Raw genomic sequence first — 17847 nt, 5'->3', positions numbered from 1 at the left:
TGCACCACTGTGTCCTGCAGCATGTGGAGGAGCAGAAACCCAAACTCAGCCACTTGGACCTCAAAGGAAAGCACACAGTTCCTCCTGCTGGGAAGGGTGTACTGCCTACCACTGCCCCCTCAGCGTGCCCATGGGCAGGTGAAAAGGGAAAAGCAGAGATGGGGGAGCAGAAAGCCAGGTGAAGGCACTATTGAGAATTAGGCCACCAACCAGAGCTTCCCTGCTACTTCACAGCCGCCCTTCAGATAGGAGCTGGTGGATCTGGAGCAAGAGGCAGAAGCACTGGTCCTGGGGGAGAGGTTTGCACACGCATGTCCCTGCCTGGGTGGCGCTGAACACAGGGAGCCACAGAGGATGTGCCCAGCCAAGGTGAGCCCTTGCACGACGTGCACCCACCCGAGCTCTGTGTGTTCTGGCTCGCTTTGCCATCGCAAGAAAATCAATCATGAGAGATGCTAATAAACCCCACCAAACCGGGCAAGGGCAACGGTGGGTGGGCACACAACCTGGACATCTCAGGTGGCTGTGGGGCAAACAGGCGGGGTGGAAGGTGCTGGGAGCGGGAGAGACTGTGCCGGTAACTCCTCACACACGCACCTCCCGCATGCGGCGCCCGCGCCTGTGGAAAAAGGTGGATCTCGGATCCCTGCGGCAGGAGAGGGGCTGGCCCCAAGGGCGCCCACGCGAGTCCAGGAGACCTACGTCGGCGGAGCCGGGCACCTGCGCCGCGGCGGCTCCGGAGGGCGGCCCCAGCCCTGCCCGGGCAGCGTTGCCCGAGCTCCCAGTTCCACGCGTGTCCGCGGACATCCCGCTGCAGCCACCCGAGCGGGCGAGGAGCGTGGGAGCCCGCCGGTGCCTGAGCGCGGAGCAGGCCGGGGGCCCTGGAGTGAGGAGGCGGGTGAGCCGCGGCGGGGGGTGCGCTGCTCCCTGCTGCCCCGCCGCGGAGCCCCGCTTTGTTCCCGGGGGAGGCGCGGAGCCGGGGCGCGCAGCGCGGTGCAGAGCGACCCGCGGGCACCCGTGTCGCCCAGCCGGTAGGAGCGGGGCGCTTGGGTGCTGCCTTCCCTTCCCTTCCCTTCCCTTCCCTTCCCTTCCCTTCCCTTCCCTTCCCTTCCCTTCCCTTCCCTTCCCTTCCCTTCCCTTCCCTTCCCTTCCCTTCCCTTCCCTTCCCTTCCCTTCCCTTCCCGCGTGCCTCCCGGCGCGCGTGTGCCCCCTCCGCGTACGCGCGTCTCTGTGCACGCGCGCGCGCTGGGTGTTGGGTGTGTGGGATTTTTTTTTATCATTCCCCCCCCCTCCACCCCCCCCTCCCCCCCCCCCCGCCGCTTGCTCCAGGTTTTACTTCTGGTTGCCTGTAAGGGTTTTGCTCCTCCCTTCTGAAATCCTATATTAGCTGTGGCCAAAGCTGGGTAAGAAACACAGCTCATTGTTGGCAAGTGCCGATGAGCCTCGCCGAGGAGTGAAAAACAGCTCTGGGGCTGCGGCAGCGATCGCAGCGCCGGCACGTAAGCGGCGAGGAGAGAGCCGGGGAAGCCCTCTCTATGCGGGGTGACTTTTACTGACTGCTTTCACCGCCACCTTTGAAGCAAAAGAAGAAAGAAGCCGGGAGGTGAGTGCGGCGGTTCTCGGAGCCGGTGCCGGGTGTCTCTTTTGTGTGCAACGGGGAAAATGTGACTGTTTAAACGCGCGGGGAAAGGTATTCCTCAGCCGCCCGGCTTTACCTCCTCACCCGCCCCTTAGAGCGTTTATACCGAAATAATCGGGACTTGATGCCAAAAGTTGCTGACAGCGGCTAGGGTGGGACTTGCCAGTTCTTCGCGTGTTGCCCGCAAGTTAGCGGGAGCGCCGTGGAAACCCGCCGCTTCCCCGGCGGAGCCGGGGGGCTCGGGCGCCTTTTGAACGCGCGGGGAGGAGGCGGCTGCTGCCGTATGCAACACTTTCCGCTGATAGGTATGCACAAGTTGGGGTGGGAAGGCGTGTGCTGCTCGCCGGATTAGCGGAGGGGACAGGGATTTTCGTACCGCAGGCTCCCCTTTTATTTTTCCCTTTGTACTCCACGGTAGAGCCGCGGTTGGAGATAGATACATTTTATCTTTACCCCCCCTCCCCGCCCCGCCGTGCAAGAGTGAACGGCGGGACCAGCCAAGTCTTTTTCCCAGGGCCAGGCAGACGCAGCCGGTCCGGGAGAGGGCGGCTGGATGTCCGAGGGTGTTGTATTTTCTTAATGTATTCACACGCTAACTTTCCAGGTGGGCAATGGCAGACCACATGATGGCCATGAACCACGGGCGATTCCCCGACGGATCCGGCGGGCTTCACCACCACCCTGCGCATCGGATGGGCATGGGGCAGTTTCCCACCCCCCATCACCACCACCAGCAGCAGCAGGCGCCGCAGCAGCACGCCTTCAGCGCCCTGATGGGTGACCATATACATTACGGAGCTGGGAATATGAACGCGAGCAGCGGGGTGAGGCACGCCATGGGGCCGGGCAGCGTGAGCGGAGGGCACCCGGCCGGCAGCATGCCGCCCCCCGCCCGCTTCAGCGGCTCCCAGTTCATGGCTCCCCCCGTCGCCAGCCCGGGAGGGCAGCTGAGCGCCAGCATGCAGCTCCAGAAGCTGAACAACCAGTACTTCAGCCACCACCCCTACCCCCACAGCCACTACATGCCGGACTTGCACCCCGGCAGCCACCAGCTGAACGGCAGCAGCCAGCAGCATTTCAGGGACTGCAACCCCAAGCACGGCGGCAGCGGCGGCGGCAGCGGCTTGCCGCCCGCCGTCCCCCACGTCCCCGCGGCAATGCTGCCGCCCAATGTCATAGACACTGACTTCATCGACGAGGAGGTCCTCATGTCCTTAGTCATCGAAATGGGGCTGGATCGCATCAAGGAGCTTCCCGAGCTGTGGTTGGGACAGAACGAGTTTGACTTCATGACAGACTTCGTTTGCAAACAGCAGCCCAGCAGGGTGAGCTGCTGATTCATTTAAAACAAACAAAGGACTTTCTATCGGTGCGAATGAAAACATTCCCCTAGACACGGTGTCTCACTTTTCAGGGCTTGAAAAGGTGAGAATCTGGAAAGCAGAGTCAACTATGCGCTTGTATAAATTTTTTTCTTTTTTTTTTTTCCCTTCTTAAATCGCTGCCACTTTTTTTTTTTTTAATTTTTTTTTGGTAGCTTTGACATTCACGCCCCCTCCCGTAGTACCCATTTCTAGGGAACTCTGCCTTTTTGCCTTGGTTTCCCCCTCCCTCCCCTCGTCTTTAATTTCCTCGCAGTAACGTGCCCATAATTCCCACAGTGCTGAACTGTTAGATATTAATCTTGGCAAATTGCTTAATCTTGTGGATTTTGTAAACGATGATTTCCAGTGACTTGAACTGCATTCAAATTCTGAGTGAACAGGGAAAAAAAAAATAATAAATTGCATTAGTTGGTTGCATGAACTTTGAAGGGCAGATACAACTGCACAAATGCTGCCATCTTGCTTAATTTTTAACTATGCATTGCAGTGCAGACTAATTTTTTTTTTTTTCTTAAATATGCTAAACTGGAAGCTTAACAGATGTGGGCCAAACCTTTCCAGATCAGGAAAATTAATACTGTTACTTAAAAGTCTGCTACCCATTCTCCCTCCCCCATATGTACAGACAATAATATGGTGTGGATGGAATGTTGACTAGTGGCAAACATTTCACAGATTATTTTTTTTTTATATTATTATTATTTTGTTTCTGTCTTCAGCATTTTGACACTGTGCTAATATAGTTTATTCAGTACATGAAAAGATACTACTGTGTTGAAAGCTTTTCAGGAAATTTTGACAGTATTTTTGTACAAAACATTTTTTTGAGAAAATATTGTTAATTTATTCTATTTTAATTTGCCAATGTCAATAAAAAGTTAAGAAATGCTTTAGTTTTTCTAGAAGTCATTTACCAGTATTTTTCTTCAAATCTCTTCCCCACTGTCCTTGGTAAGTAGAACATCTATCTGTACAACCGTGTTGGTGTGCAAAAAGACATTCCAAAATAGAAAGTACACTACACCCATATATATGTCATGGTGAACTCAGTAGGTGAGCGGGATTTGAACATACTTACAGCATAAAGCCTCATACGTAACATTGTAATATGCCTGTCAGTGTGGTTTTATGAGAAATAAAGTTGCTGAGGCGCAACTTTTTTGTGACTTGCCAACATACTTGCTTTAAATGTAGTTGTCCAGAGTTATGATGCATAAAAGTATTTATTATATTTATCTATTAAACATGTAATTTTATAAATCTGCTTTCATTTATATAGTAGACTTTGTTCGTTTGTATATTTATTCTCTCACCTGCATGAGCGCTATGTAAAAAGACCCCAGGGCTTGTGACATGCAAGTATTTGTAACTTGGGAACCGAGGGTGGTGGGTGTCATCCCGTCCCTCTCACCTCGCAAGGTTGACACAGGAGCTTGCATCAATCCAGACCTGCATCTCACCAGAAACCGCTGTGTTCCATTTCCAGCGATTTAGGAGAAGGGGAATATCCTTAAGAACGTCCTTCAAATACTCCACCGTGGGACATCTCTGTCCCCTCTCTCCTAGAAACTGCTGCCTAAAGCCACTGAGGCATTTCCATAGAGGTCTACTTTAAATATTGGGAGAAAAATCCCCACTATTATAGAAGCAATTGATGTCTTGTCTTGCTCCTTCCGTGACAACTGTTGCAACCTTCTGCCCCCACTCAGCCTTTGGCAAAGCTCCTGCACAAGTTATTACTTCAGCGAGGACTGCTGGATTGGGACCCTAATAATACATGTAACCCCAGCTAGCCACGCTCCCCGAGTTCGATACGACAGCAATACCACCACGCTTCCCTTTTGCTTAATTGTTTTTTTTTAGCTGCTTCTTCTGAATTTACTAGGAAGAAAAGCAGTATGGTGGATGCAATTGCATTTTAAACCTGGGCACGTAAACAGGGGAGGATATGACCACACAATGGGAATGTAAATAGCAGTGTTTTGAAGCAAGCTGGGAAATTAAACTGATTACTATTGCTAAAATTGTCCCAGCTGGTGAGAAAAGTGATACTTGGCCTTCTTTGCCTTACAGACATGAAGCAGCTAATACGTTTTAGGAATGTAAAAAAAAAAACCCCACAAAACAAAACAAAAAAGAAAGAAAAAGCATGTATTAAAGTATTAGCAAAAGTAGAAAGATGGAAGCATACTCTTCTGGGAAAACCTGATGACAAAATGCTCTCTGCAGGCAGTAACAGCCCCTTCTTAGACAACTCTCAGCACCCAAGAATTTAAAAAAAGCCACCTTCTGGTTTCAGCCAGTGATCACTAATGTTTTGTCATTGCAAATTTAATAGCAAATGGCAGTGAATCATAATTTAACCAGTTCAGCAATAATGTAAAGGTGTTGAGAAGACTACAGCTGTAGTTTTAAGAGCCACTGCCCAACTTGCCACTATATAAATCCTTTTTCCATTTCAAAGCCGTTTGATCTGCACACATTGCATTGCCCTCTTCTGGAGTGTGGGAGGGTGATTTTTTCTGATTCTAATCAACTTCTTGTAAAACAGACTATCAAATTATGTGTATACCAAATTGCATAGATGTTTTAAAACCTCCACAATCTCCTAAAACAAAAGGGAATACTCTCACTTCACTTTAATGATAAGCACTTTTGCTTCATAAAGTTGGTTAAACCACAGCTTCTTCACAGTTGAGACATCACTGCTTAAAAGTCTGTCAACATTAAATCCTTCCATAGAAGCTCTTCCAAGAACAGGCAGTTTCACGGGCATGCTGGTAGAGTCTTATTTGTGCAGGACTACTTGCAGAACTGAGAGCTGCTGCCTCTAAACAACAGCAGCTGCAGAAAGCACTGGCTTTGGGCAAGGCATCAAGGACTTGTAGGAGTTCTTAAAAAAGCAGACCCTGGGGAAATCTGCAAAACAATCATATTGCCTACTTTGTCCCTTAATTTCTAATGAAGAGTCAGGTCCTGGTGGGTATCACAACTACGTTAGTTTCTCATTCATAACATCATCCACCAAGTAGTACCGGGGGCGTGACCCACACCTTCCTGACATGAACCCCATGGCAACCCTCCCACTGGCTCCCATGGCCAAAGCAGTAACGGGCCTTCAAGTAGATCCTCTCTAGCCCCCACACTGTTTAGAAATAGGCTGAAGTAATCTGTTATTTGAACCCAGCGACGAAGGAGGAACGCAGAGTGACCCAGTTTCCCAGCTTCCACCAGATCCTTGCGAAGGATGTTGCCGTCTTGCGTCCCATTAAGTTGCTGTCAGGACAGGAAACTTGACCTCTGTACTCTGGCGGTTTTTCAAGAACTTCCAACGCGGTACATGAGATCTGCGCCTCTCTAAGCTACGGCCATAAATAGACGCTGGGCTTTATTTGGAAGGGAGATCAGCCCTAAGCCGCCCCGCCACGCAAGACACGCTCGGTGGAAAATTAGGTGCCGATGAACGCAACGCTCTGCCTGGTTTCCCGGGAATAAAGAATTCAGGAGCGGGCGCTGGGACGGGCGATCGAGGCGGGCAGCTGCCCCCTCACCGGCGGGTATCCGCTGCTTCATGCCGGGGCCTGGGGCCTGCGGACTGCGCGGCCCGGCTGCCGCAGCCACCTGCGCGGCGCGGCCGGCGGCACCACGGCGCCCCCATGTGGGCGGCCGCCTTCCCTGCCGCCGCCCTCCCGCCGCCGGTCTTCGCGGAGGGGAGGGCTCGGGGATCCGCAGGGCTCGGGAGGCGCCCCTCAAGCTGGGGAGCTTCGTCTCCACCGCGGCGTTGGGCGTGGGGGGAGAGAGGGCCGCGCGGAGCCATGCGGGAGGGAGAGCAGGGGCACGGCCTGCGGCGGGGGGGAGCCGGCCGCGTGTCCTTGCGGCGCCGGTGCACGGCACAGCCCTGCGTGAGGCACCAGGGAGGACCCGCCGGGCGAGCGGTGCCCGCAGGCACCCGGCCGCCCGGCACGGCACGGAACAGCATGGCGGCCCGAGGGCGTGCGGGGCCCCCCGAAGTTTCGCGGCGTGGGTTGAGGGAACGAGCCAGGCAGCCCTGTGAAACGTGCCTGTCAGTCGCAGGGTTTGTTTAAAAAAAAAAGTTACATAAAAGAGGATTATCCCCTGCTTATCTTGTCTCGCTAGGGGGACCGGAAAGTTCCAACATCTGGATTTGCAGAGCTCTTTTCATTGGTTTCTTTTTTTATTCCCCCCTTTTCCCTCCAGGAGATGTTTTCCACACTCTGGAAGAAGTTGGCTACGAAGCCCCATGGATCACTGGTGTTTGGCCAAAGGCTATGGCATGTGTCAGTGGAGACACATGGTAATACTTCTTCAGGGCGTAGGCAACTTCTGCATCGGTGTCTTGCTGCAGGAACCATCCTGTTCCTGCCCTCTGCCTTTGCTCCCTCCCTCTGTGTGGCAGAGCAGGGTTTAATGTGTAAGCTAGTACCCAAAGGACGGATACCCCCTTACATGAGAGACCTCAGCAAAACTGGGGTGGGCATGGGCATAGAGGGAAGGGAAATGAAGTCTGGAAAAGCAGTTCTTGTGCCTGACCCTACAGCTATCCTTTTTGAAGTCTTCATTTCCTCCAAAATGCTCGCTGCAGGGCTACCACAGACAGGAATAAGAAATGCCAATGTTACAGATCTGGGCTACACACGCTGACCTTAACCTGAGCTATTTCTGTATCATCACTCATAGGGATAGCAGTGCGAACAAGGACTAAGTAACATTGACAAGAGCTGTTTAAATGATAAGACAAAATATTTTTTAAAATAGTCAGGCATGTATATTTGTCAGATAACACTGCGTGCGCAGTAAAACTAAGATGAAGAATCAAAGGAATTTGGAACCCAAGGCGGCAGCATTTTCTCAGGGTTTCATGTATTCTAAGTGCATCATTTTGTCAGTACAGAGGAGGTGTTTTACATAGTTTCCACAAATATATTTACACATTTCAATATGGTGCCACTATTGTGCTCACACACAAGATAAAGCTGAGTCTGAGTAAGTGCAACAATAATGAGATACGTCAAATGACTGAACAGATGAGCCACTGTTATGGGAGGTTCTCTGTTATTCTCTTTGCCTCATTTTAGAAAGAAATTTGCAACACAAAGTTTTTAATAGAGATGGATCAGGTATTGCTGTCCCTCTCCATCTGCTGTGGACCTTCCCTCTCTTAAAAAATTACAGAGGGGCAATTCAATCACAAGCCTGAAACAGATTTTGAAAGATATATTTGCCATGTTAAAAATAAGCAAAAGATTTTCCAGCTTATCAGGCTTTGTAAAATGCTGACCGCTTTTCTCACTGTTTTCTTTCGCCAGGCCATTTTGTTATCTCTGTCTATTGGCATGTTCCTATGGCAATATATTCTCTGCTTTACCAGCAATAAAGCAAAATAAAATAAACATTCAGAATGGCCAAGCTCTGAAAGCTGTGGCCAGAGTAGCAAGTGTGATTACCCAGCATTTCTTAAGCTCAAGACCTGAATATTTAGCAGATAATTGCCCCAGTAAGATGCTGAAGGTGCATCTACCTGCATTCAGTTTTGACCAAGAGCCTCCTAACAGTTGCACTGTGAGTTTTCTACTGCAGCCTCTTTTATTAACACACAGGAGAGGGTGAAGTTTCTTAAAGTGTATAAAATGTCTTATCTGCTGCTATTCAAACAGAAGTAGCACAGAGAATTTCAGATTTCACTCTCTATCTCCCTATGGGATAAGTATTCAAAGTTTTGTTACTCAAAATCTTTTGTGTTTTCTTCCAGCTACATTATTTGGTTTAATAATGGATATTATCCCTGTCTGAAAACCTTGTACAGCTCTATGTCCTCCATCAGTGTTATAGAGAGTATGTATTGAAGGTAGGAATGGATTCCTTGGATATTCCAGTGAAAGGAAATGACACAGAGCCTCTGCACATCTGCTTTGTACAGAAGCTAAGTAGTTATGCTGTGGCTTGCTTGTAGGATTACAAGGGTTGTATAGTTATATTTTGGGCTGCTTCTGGATTGCTTATCAGCAGGCTGCACTGAGGTTAACGTGGTCTGACAAGGAGATGAAGGGCAAGGTGTGACTACAGGTATGGAGATGAATATAAAGCTTTTCTAAGTAGTAGGAAAAAAAAAAAAGAATCAGTTATGATCATCACTCAGGTGGCTTTAGGGGATAGGTCTGAAAACCTGTTATCCCCAACTCACAAGCTCTAAGCAGATGCCTGTCTGTGGAGTGACGGGGACAGCTTGATTCTGTTTGCCGTGTCTGATGCAGCACAACACTGAACACCAGAGAATCTGAGAAAACATAAGGTGTTAACCTTCTTCACAGACTATTATTTCAATGTAAACCTGAATTTGTGGAGATAAGTGAGCAGAGCTGTCGTTGGATGGATCTGAAGAAGCCTGTGGTCCTATGTTCTGGCTGTTCTTCTCTTGAGCACGGACACAGGAACTGTGCCCTTGCTCTTGGAAGATGAGTAGGGAGCATTCCTGTGCTTAATCAGCTACCACACTGAAAACCGACACAGCCAAAACATGGATTTGAAGCCTGTGCTTAGTCCCGTTTCTGAAAAACCACCTTCTCTCTTTTTAAATCACCTGTAATCCATTATCTGAGCCTCATCTGGTGGGTTTCTTTTCAGTACCCAGGAAGCACCAAGGCATTGAAAGCTTTTGAGGCAGCAGCTTATTTGCTTTGGGATGTGTGGTCAGCCAGTGCAGTGGCTTCTTGCAGCCATGCCACAGGATGGTAGGGGATGGCGACAGCTGGTCTGTCACAAGTCACCTTGGGTGTGACTTTGCCCTATAAGGATGGGAACAACTTCTGACAGGTGTCTCGCTCCACCACCAGCTTCCCAGGCAGGGACCCGCTGAAGGGCAGCCCACCGTCCCTTGCGGGGCTGCTTCTTCCCTTCCTCAGCTCTCACCTTTTGAGGCAGCGTCCCCTTTCCCCACTTTTTAATCAAGTGCTTTGCGCGAAAGACAGCAGCGCACAGATACCCACACAGATTTTCGGAAGGAGCTGTTTAAGTGACTTGGGGGATGCTTAATGTCAGTTCAGAGTTTATTTATTTTTATATATGTCTGGAAAAAGAGCCGGAGTAATTGAACGTGAAGGACGAAGCCAGGCCGGGGCGGCCGCAGAGGCTGCATGCAGTACGGGCAGCTCGGCCACTAGGGGTAGCTGGAGGCCTGCGCGTCTCGCTGCTTAAAGGCTTTAGGAGAGCAGCGGCCTCTTCATTTGTTTTATTACCTACGTTTTAACCAAATGGAAGCTGTCCTGAGTGAACAGCGGTGGACGCTTACAGAGCACAGCCTTTGCCTAACGTGAGAGTTACATCTCAGCAATTCCACTGTGCCATGACAAAAACTGGTCGATAGGCACAGGGTTCCTCTCCTCCAGACCTTCCAGGCCCAGAGGTTTTTTTGACACGACTCATTTTACATGTAAATGTGACAAGCAATAAAGTCCCCTCCATAGAAAGGTGCTAGAAGAATTGGGTTTGGTCGCGTGTTTCCCCCCAGGTTCTGTTACCAAGAGCCCTGTTTAGAAGGGGAGCTTGGTTCTGCAGAAACCAGTGAGGCAGAGCACTTCTGTATTCCCAAGCTGAAGTCTCAGTATTTTGGCCTAAGGAAGAATGCTTTGCTTCCTTGCCTCTCTTACAGATCTCCCTAGCTCTTCCTGTACATTACAACCTTGCCCTGAACGGTATCCTCATAACTTTGATTGAAAATAAGGCAAAACAAGAAGACCTGGTGTGTAAGCTAAGTTCAAGAAGTCTGATCCCCATTTTACTTTTTTAATGGTTAGCTTTCAAAAAGCAGTGATCTTGATTTATAAATTGTGAAGACTAACAGGAATTAAGGTTATTATTTACCTTTTATTTCCCCAGATAAGCTTCATCATCAAGATCTAGATCAGTGATGCTCTGGGTCTAGTTCAGACCTAGGTAATTGCTTGACCAGTGGTGTCCCATAACAAAAATCAAGGTTTGACTGATGGTTTACCCAGTATAGCCATACCCTTGGGGTTCCTTTTGGAGTGCAAGAAGTACTTTATACCAAAACTGCATTGCACATCTCAGTCTAACACAGTTAATTCAGTTGCCCGTAAGTCATCCCACCAGCATCAGTCAGCCTAAAAGTGCTCTGAACACATTACTCATTTAGGAGGACTGCACATTGCTTGGCCAGGGTATGCTGTAGTGGTGTAAATCAGACTCAGGTCTTGTTAAGTCCCTCCTGAGACTCTGGGGTGGTGTTGCTGGGGTTCCTGCTTGAACAAGTTCAAGCATTGCAATAAGCACAGCACTGTAGCTGCAGACACAAAGCATCCACTGTAACTCCAACACCTTGTGTTATGATGATGATGTCAGATTGGAGTAAGTTGTAATTCACAATTACTATGATGAGCCGGAGCCTCTCTGAGGTCCTTATTAACTTAATTAAAACATAATGTCACATGTTTGAATATATTCTTAATGTGGTTTTTAGGCCAGGAATGGATTAGGGTATTTTTTGATTCATACTTTACTCTGACATTAGTTTATTTTATTTTTTCTTCAACAAAGATGAAATGAACTGAAAACATCTTCTTCCTTAGTTTTGGAGTTTTTTATCACCCTGGTAGCAAGTGGCCTTTAACTACTGAAAAGGAAAGAAAGGCAGATGGAAAGCTGAGTTACATGTGTTCTGCTAAATCTGATTAACTAACATTTTCATAGGTTTTTTTTTTCTTCCTCCACAAAAATGAAGACCTCCAAACTTGATTTGGTCAGTGACTTTTGCCAGCCTCTTTCATTGTGAGGAAATTGCATATTACTTTATAAGGAAACCTAACTACATGCATGCTGAGGTCTCTGCTTCCTTCCTTACTCTTTCTGGTTGTTCTCCTAAAACAGTGAAGAAATAGACATATATAGCATTTAATGTCCTGACCAATCCATGTTGCCAGTAAAGCATCCATTGTCAGGGGGTTTTCATACTTGCCTTTAGAAAAGCAAGTTGCCAGCTTATATCTGCTTGTGCCAGCAGTTATACAGTTCGTGATTCCTCAGCATTTGTTGCTTGAGATGGATGATCATGCCAAAATGCTGCGTATCTCTCTTCTTCCACTCTTTAATCAAGGTTACCTGGAAGATTGATGACCTGTGAGTATCCTTGACACCTCTCAGGCTAGGAAGGAACAAGATGACAGAGTAGGACTTTGAAATTGATAAAGTGTCAGAAGCACCCAGCTAGTCAAACATTAGTTGGTGACACAAAGGGAAAGACAAAACAGACCAAGCCAAAGAACTGTATCTTCTCCTTGTTTGCTGCTGGCTGGCACATAAGAGGTTCCTGCCAGTGTGCTCTCCAATAGCCTAGTCCTTTTTGGACAGATAAACAAGGACTAAAGACAGATTTTACTTTTTCCATTCCTGGGTTGGTGAAACGTTCCACAATCTTACAAGTGGTGACTGTCCTTTCTGCCTGCTCTGCTAGATGATCTCCTAGGGAGGAAAGGTTACAGCACAGAAGTGAACACTCAAGAGCCTGGAGGTCCAGCCAGAGAAAGGAGCCTTCTGTGCTGGGAGAGTGTAAGCTTGCAACAGAAAGGCAGCCCTGGGGGACTTGCACCCTGGCGGTCTTACAAGACAGGGAAGGCAGGTGAGAGACCAAGTGATGAGGAACATAAGAAAACAAAATGAAAAAAGATAATCTATACTAGCTATTAGAATGACAATATGACAGATCCAGGACTTAATTTACATTATCCTATGCCAGTTGTTGAAATGGCTCAGAGATCTCACAGATGTCTTATGAAGTTAATAAAAACTGGAATTTAAATTTCCCATGGTCATGTGAAGTACAGTTGCTTTGTGCAGGGAAGATTGCGTTATGTTGGCTAACATTTAGGCCCTACAGTTTACCTAACTTAGCCCACCTTTGTGCACATCAGTGCAGTTCGTAGGCCATCTTTATTCATGCTGACTAGCCGGATCCTGTGAATTTCACAGCTGATGCAAACCCTTTGCAGAAAGGGGAAGCACATAAAGAACATAAACACACTGTACATTTTTATGAGGTGGACCTCCCTTTCACTCTGAGCATGCAACTCCAGTCCTCGTGTGTAAAGCAAGCACGGCGCAATTAAAGCAGGAAAGAATCTGAGCACATCTTGTTCCCATCTGTATGACCTTGGGCAAGTCATTATTTATTGTGTATTAACATGTAACACTTTATGTCTCAGTTTAACCTTTCAGATAATGAGTACAATGTGCTTTTTGCAGTTCATTGCTGCTTGATGTTGAACTCGCTCAATAGATTATATTAGATCCTTGCATGCAAGGAACTACACGACTGGAAATCAGTGCCACAGGAATGTGTTCCTACATCTTTTCATTCTAAAAGTTTGATCTAAATATTTTAACCACAGAAAACAGAAATAACAGCCTAAGGAAAAAATCACAAGGTAAAGAGTAACTAGTGATGTTTCTTGCAATGCTGTAGGAACATGGACAATATTATAGATTATCTCAATATTACAGATTATCTAGTAATGATTTCAGAGTATCTGAGTGAAGTGGAATTGAATTGTTGTCTCTGATTCCAAGAGGGTTGAGAAATAGTTGATTTTTCCCTGGTTTAGCAATTCCCCATACTACAACGGGTTTGGGAGTCTCCAAATTATACACCCACTTTGAGGCTGTTGAGAAGCACTGCGATCTAATGCCCTGTCTTTCAGAGTGCCATTAGAGGAAAAATACTTACAAATTCATAGCAGTAGAGTTTTTGGAGACATGTCTGAAGATGACTAAGACTAAATGCTGTGCATATATCTGTCTGTATACTCCTATTCAAGTCCAGGATCTAAACTGGAGATGAATTTGCCTTTCACAATAACTGTGACTCACCTAGGCTTTTTATGTACACAAAATGAAGGTCTAATAAATGCTAACAAATTGGTGACATTGGTGCCACCTCTCATGTTTGTCTTTCAGCTTAGTAAAATATGAAAGATACTCTCACCTATCTTTTCTTTATTCGTCCTTTCATCTCTTGGGTTTTATTTTCTTCTTCACTCACTTGGTGCTCCAAACATTGTTATGTTTAATAAGGTGATTCTAGTTAGACAGCTAGAAAATGCTTATTAAAAAATCCAATTAACACCATTTCACAGTTTTGATCTGTTAATGCCAGTATACCTTTTGCATCCTTTTGTGTTTTCCACACAGTGTTTCCACGCATGTCTTAAAATAGGTCATTGGTGTTTACATCAGCAGTGGTTTCAGACATCACAGGGTAATGCTGCCAGCTCTGCAGATGACTGCCTGGTTCCTTCTGAGCTAACAGTTCATCAGCCACACTGTCATTATCCTATAAAATACGGTTCTCGTTAGGACTTAGTTCGCTATGACTGTCTCTATTGCTCCCCTCCCCCCCGCCCCTTTCTTTCTACACACCTTTATCTTTCAGCACAAATGTCCCCCTCATTTCCAAGGGTTTTTTTAAGTGTTATCTCAATCAGTGTTGTTCCCATTGGGTCAGTCCCTATTCCCTATTCTTTCCTCCTTAGAGAGGTTAGTCGCAACCTCAGTGCTGCTCAGCCCCTCCACCCCCCACCCCCCAGCTCAGTTACGATTGTCAGCAGAATCTGGACCTTGTTCTTTCCAGAGAAAAATGTTTGCCTCAAATTACAAGATGTTTTACCACTCGTGTGCAGCCCGTACAGCTGAGAGAGATAGCCTTCAATTTCTAATTTGCTTGATTCTTTGTGCTGCTCACCAGCAGGTGCTGCTTGGGAAATCAATGGCAGTTCCACGCCGAGCAGCTGCAGGACTGAGCCTTTACCAACTCTTTTCCATCTCTAATTTTTCCAAGCCAGCTAGCAGTAAGAAAAAAAAAAAAAAAAAAAAAAAAAAAGGTGCATATTGATGATGAAACTGATGCAAGTGAACATTACAACATTGCTGGCAAATGGAAGGGGCTGGGAAAAGGAGGGAAAGACGAAAAGCTACCTCATGCGGAGCAAATCAGTTTATCTTACTGGAATAGAGATAATTTTGTCTCTACAGCTCATCTTTGCCCACCGTAACACTGACATTTAAAAGACTTCTAAATGACACCTGATACATTATTTGCAGTGTGATCACACCTGAATTGGGCCCAGAGATTTCCCCTGGCACATTCACAAAATATCCAAGGTTGATGGTTGGCTTGGCCCAACTCTGTTCCCACACTCTGTCGGTAGGTAATTTTTAGCTAGAGAGGCACAATCTTTAAATTAAATTAGATTAAAATTAGTTGTGGAATTCAGTACTTTTCTGAAGTTTCACACTAGATTTCATATTAGCTTATAATGGTGTAAATCAGCAGTAACTTCATTGCAATACCAGAATAACTGGAAACAGCTAATGCCGCTCTGCTCCTTCCCAATGAATTACCTGTATAAATTGGAGAGGAGCTGTTTCCAAACTGCAGGGATGCAGTCAGATGTGGCTGCATGCCTCACCTGAGGGACTTTCTTACTTTATGTGTGAATTGTCAAGCAAAGCTATTCTCCACTTTGCCAAAGTCTTCAAATAGCACATAGCATAATGTATTTATGGAGAGTCTATCTCTTGGGCAAGCTGAAGCGGTGGAAATTGCCTGGAGAAAATTGAAACCCTGATAATTGATTTTGCTTGCTCTTAAGGTTTCAAAAGACTTGAATCTTTCCAAGAATAAATCAAAAGCTGTTCAGTAGCAAACCATGGGGAATTCCTCCAGATTCTTAGAGTGGTTTCCTTGCTAAATTTCAGAAATTATATTCTTACTGATGTAGATTAAGAATTAAATTATTTGCTTAAAATAGTTAAGTCTGTTGCCTACTGGGATTTTTCTGTGTCAGCTAATTTCACTGTGTTATTAACTGCCATTGGTAGCCAGGATCTTTGAGCTGTAGGAGAAAAAAACCTGGCAAACCACAGGTATATGACAAGCCCTTCGGGCCATAAAATCTTATTAGATGGCAAATTGTAACCTCCCAACCCTTTTGAGATTGATTTGAAGCTAGGAAATATGTAGAAAATTGATGCAGTGTGGAACACCTGCTTTGTGTATGCAAATAAATGCAAATATGTGGGGTTTTTTTCCTTTTTTTTTTTTCAGGGACACAGTACTAAGCAAGAGAGAAATGATTCCCAGGAGGTCACCGTGCAAAATGTCTGATTGGTCCAGATGTTTGTGACATTTCCATAGAAGTAAATTAAACCCAGTGGAGATCTGTCTTGGCAGATTTTGCCTGGGGACTTCGCAGGACCTGTTACAAGTATATTATATAATATGTAATGGCATAAGTATATTATGGTATGTATTGAAACAGAATGGATCTATTTTGTTTCCAATATAATTAACTGAATTAGTGTTTTTATAGGAATTTGTTCTGCCCAGGTACACTATTCTTGAAAGAATTGTATCTTTCCAAAAATAAACTAAAGAAAAGGTTCTGCAGGAAAGCTGTGAAGAACTCCTCCAGGTTTTTAGCAGGATTTCCTTGCTAGAATCCAACTGAAGTGACAGTCCATTATAGTCTGCCACATCCCCACGTGTGATGTGATCAGGAATGGTTGTCTCCAGATTTCCTTGTGTGCTGACAAGCAGCTCATGGAGCAGAGCAGCTACAATTTTCAGAAGGGTACAGAATGCCCTTTTCTGGCCCTTGCAGAAGGCAGGAGACCCTCTCCGGCCTTGTCACCTTCTGCAAGAGACTGACCTGCAGGCCAAATCAGGCTGTATGGCATCCAGGGGATGTTAGGGCTTCTTCAGAAATTAAGTTTCCGTTTAGATGGAAGAAGAAATAAAGGCTTGACATTGCTGGTGGTGAAAAAGAAAACCCAGAACCTTTTAAAGTGCCTTTAATCAACAGTTCAGGCAGAGTTTGCATTTTTTAAAGCCCTTGAGCATTTGAGAGGGGAAACTCTAAACTTGAGCTGCCAGTCTTACACTTTAACCCTCCCACGGCACACAAAAAGAATACCTAAAACTCCCCAAACTAACTATTTCAATGCCAGTAGCATTACTACTGGAGGGAGAAGGGAGAGCAGCAGCAGGTGAGAGCTGAATTTTGCAGTGGAGGAAAATGTTCCGGTGAAAGAAAATGCTACCCACATACTCAGTAATACTGACTTTATTTGACCCTTTCCAGTCCCTGACTGTACCAGAGACTCATAATGATTAGCTTTGGATTTCTTGTACCTAATTTTTACAGTGATGACCCCAACTAATTTTCTGTTATCAGTACACTCTGACATCCCAATGACATGGCCAGATTCCACACTGCCCAGTGAATCCTTACATGTCTTTTGAGATGTGGTAAGGGTCTGTGTGCATGTTGACTGGCTGTTGCAAAAGTGAGCTATCGAGTAATAGCTTTAACCCCAGTGAAAGAGAGCAAAGCTGAGTGTGTCTTGCTTTGTGTTTGCCAAGGAGTAAGCATATGCCGGAGTAACTTTCTGCAGCTCAGCTGTTGCTTCGCTCCTTCATAGCTCAGTTGTGCATTTTGATCTCAGAAACCCTGGAGCTGATTTTATTTCAAAAGAAAAAAAATGGAGAGAGGACTGGAACAGGAGAACTCTCCAGTCCAAAGAGAATAAGCACAAGGACACTGCACACTCTCATCTTCAGTATTCTGCTTGCTCACACTGCCCTGTCATAAGCAAACTCAGAGCTTTATCTTCTCTCAAAACACATGCAGAGGGTTTCCAACCCCCTCCAAAAGATTTGCAGCAGAAACCCCTGACCTTGCAAGCTCCCTTTCATTATCCTTAAATCTGTGAGTTCCTTCGGAGCACTGCCGAGCA

At 46.4% G+C, this 17847-nt stretch overlaps 1 protein-coding gene across 1 annotated transcript; it reads left to right on the top strand.

Moving 5' to 3' along the window:
* Positions 1 to 1491: 1491 nt before the first annotated feature.
* Positions 1492 to 4305, top strand: CITED2 (Cbp/p300 interacting transactivator with Glu/Asp rich carboxy-terminal domain 2). Its single transcript, XM_084262106.1, has 2 exons — positions 1492 to 1603; positions 2244 to 4305. Exon 2 carries the CDS (start codon positions 2251 to 2253, stop codon positions 2974 to 2976), a length of 726 nt encoding a protein of 241 aa, XP_084118232.1. The 5' UTR covers positions 1492 to 1603; positions 2244 to 2250; the 3' UTR covers positions 2977 to 4305.
* Positions 4306 to 17847: the final 13542 nt, after the last annotated feature.

Source organism: Gallinula chloropus, assembly GCF_964237585.1.
Source record: "Gallinula chloropus genome assembly, chromosome: 3".
Classification (NCBI taxonomy): domain Eukaryota; kingdom Metazoa; phylum Chordata; class Aves; order Gruiformes; family Rallidae; genus Gallinula; species Gallinula chloropus.
Note: the sequence above shows the minus strand (reverse complement) of the source record. Positions and strands in the feature narration are given on the sequence as shown.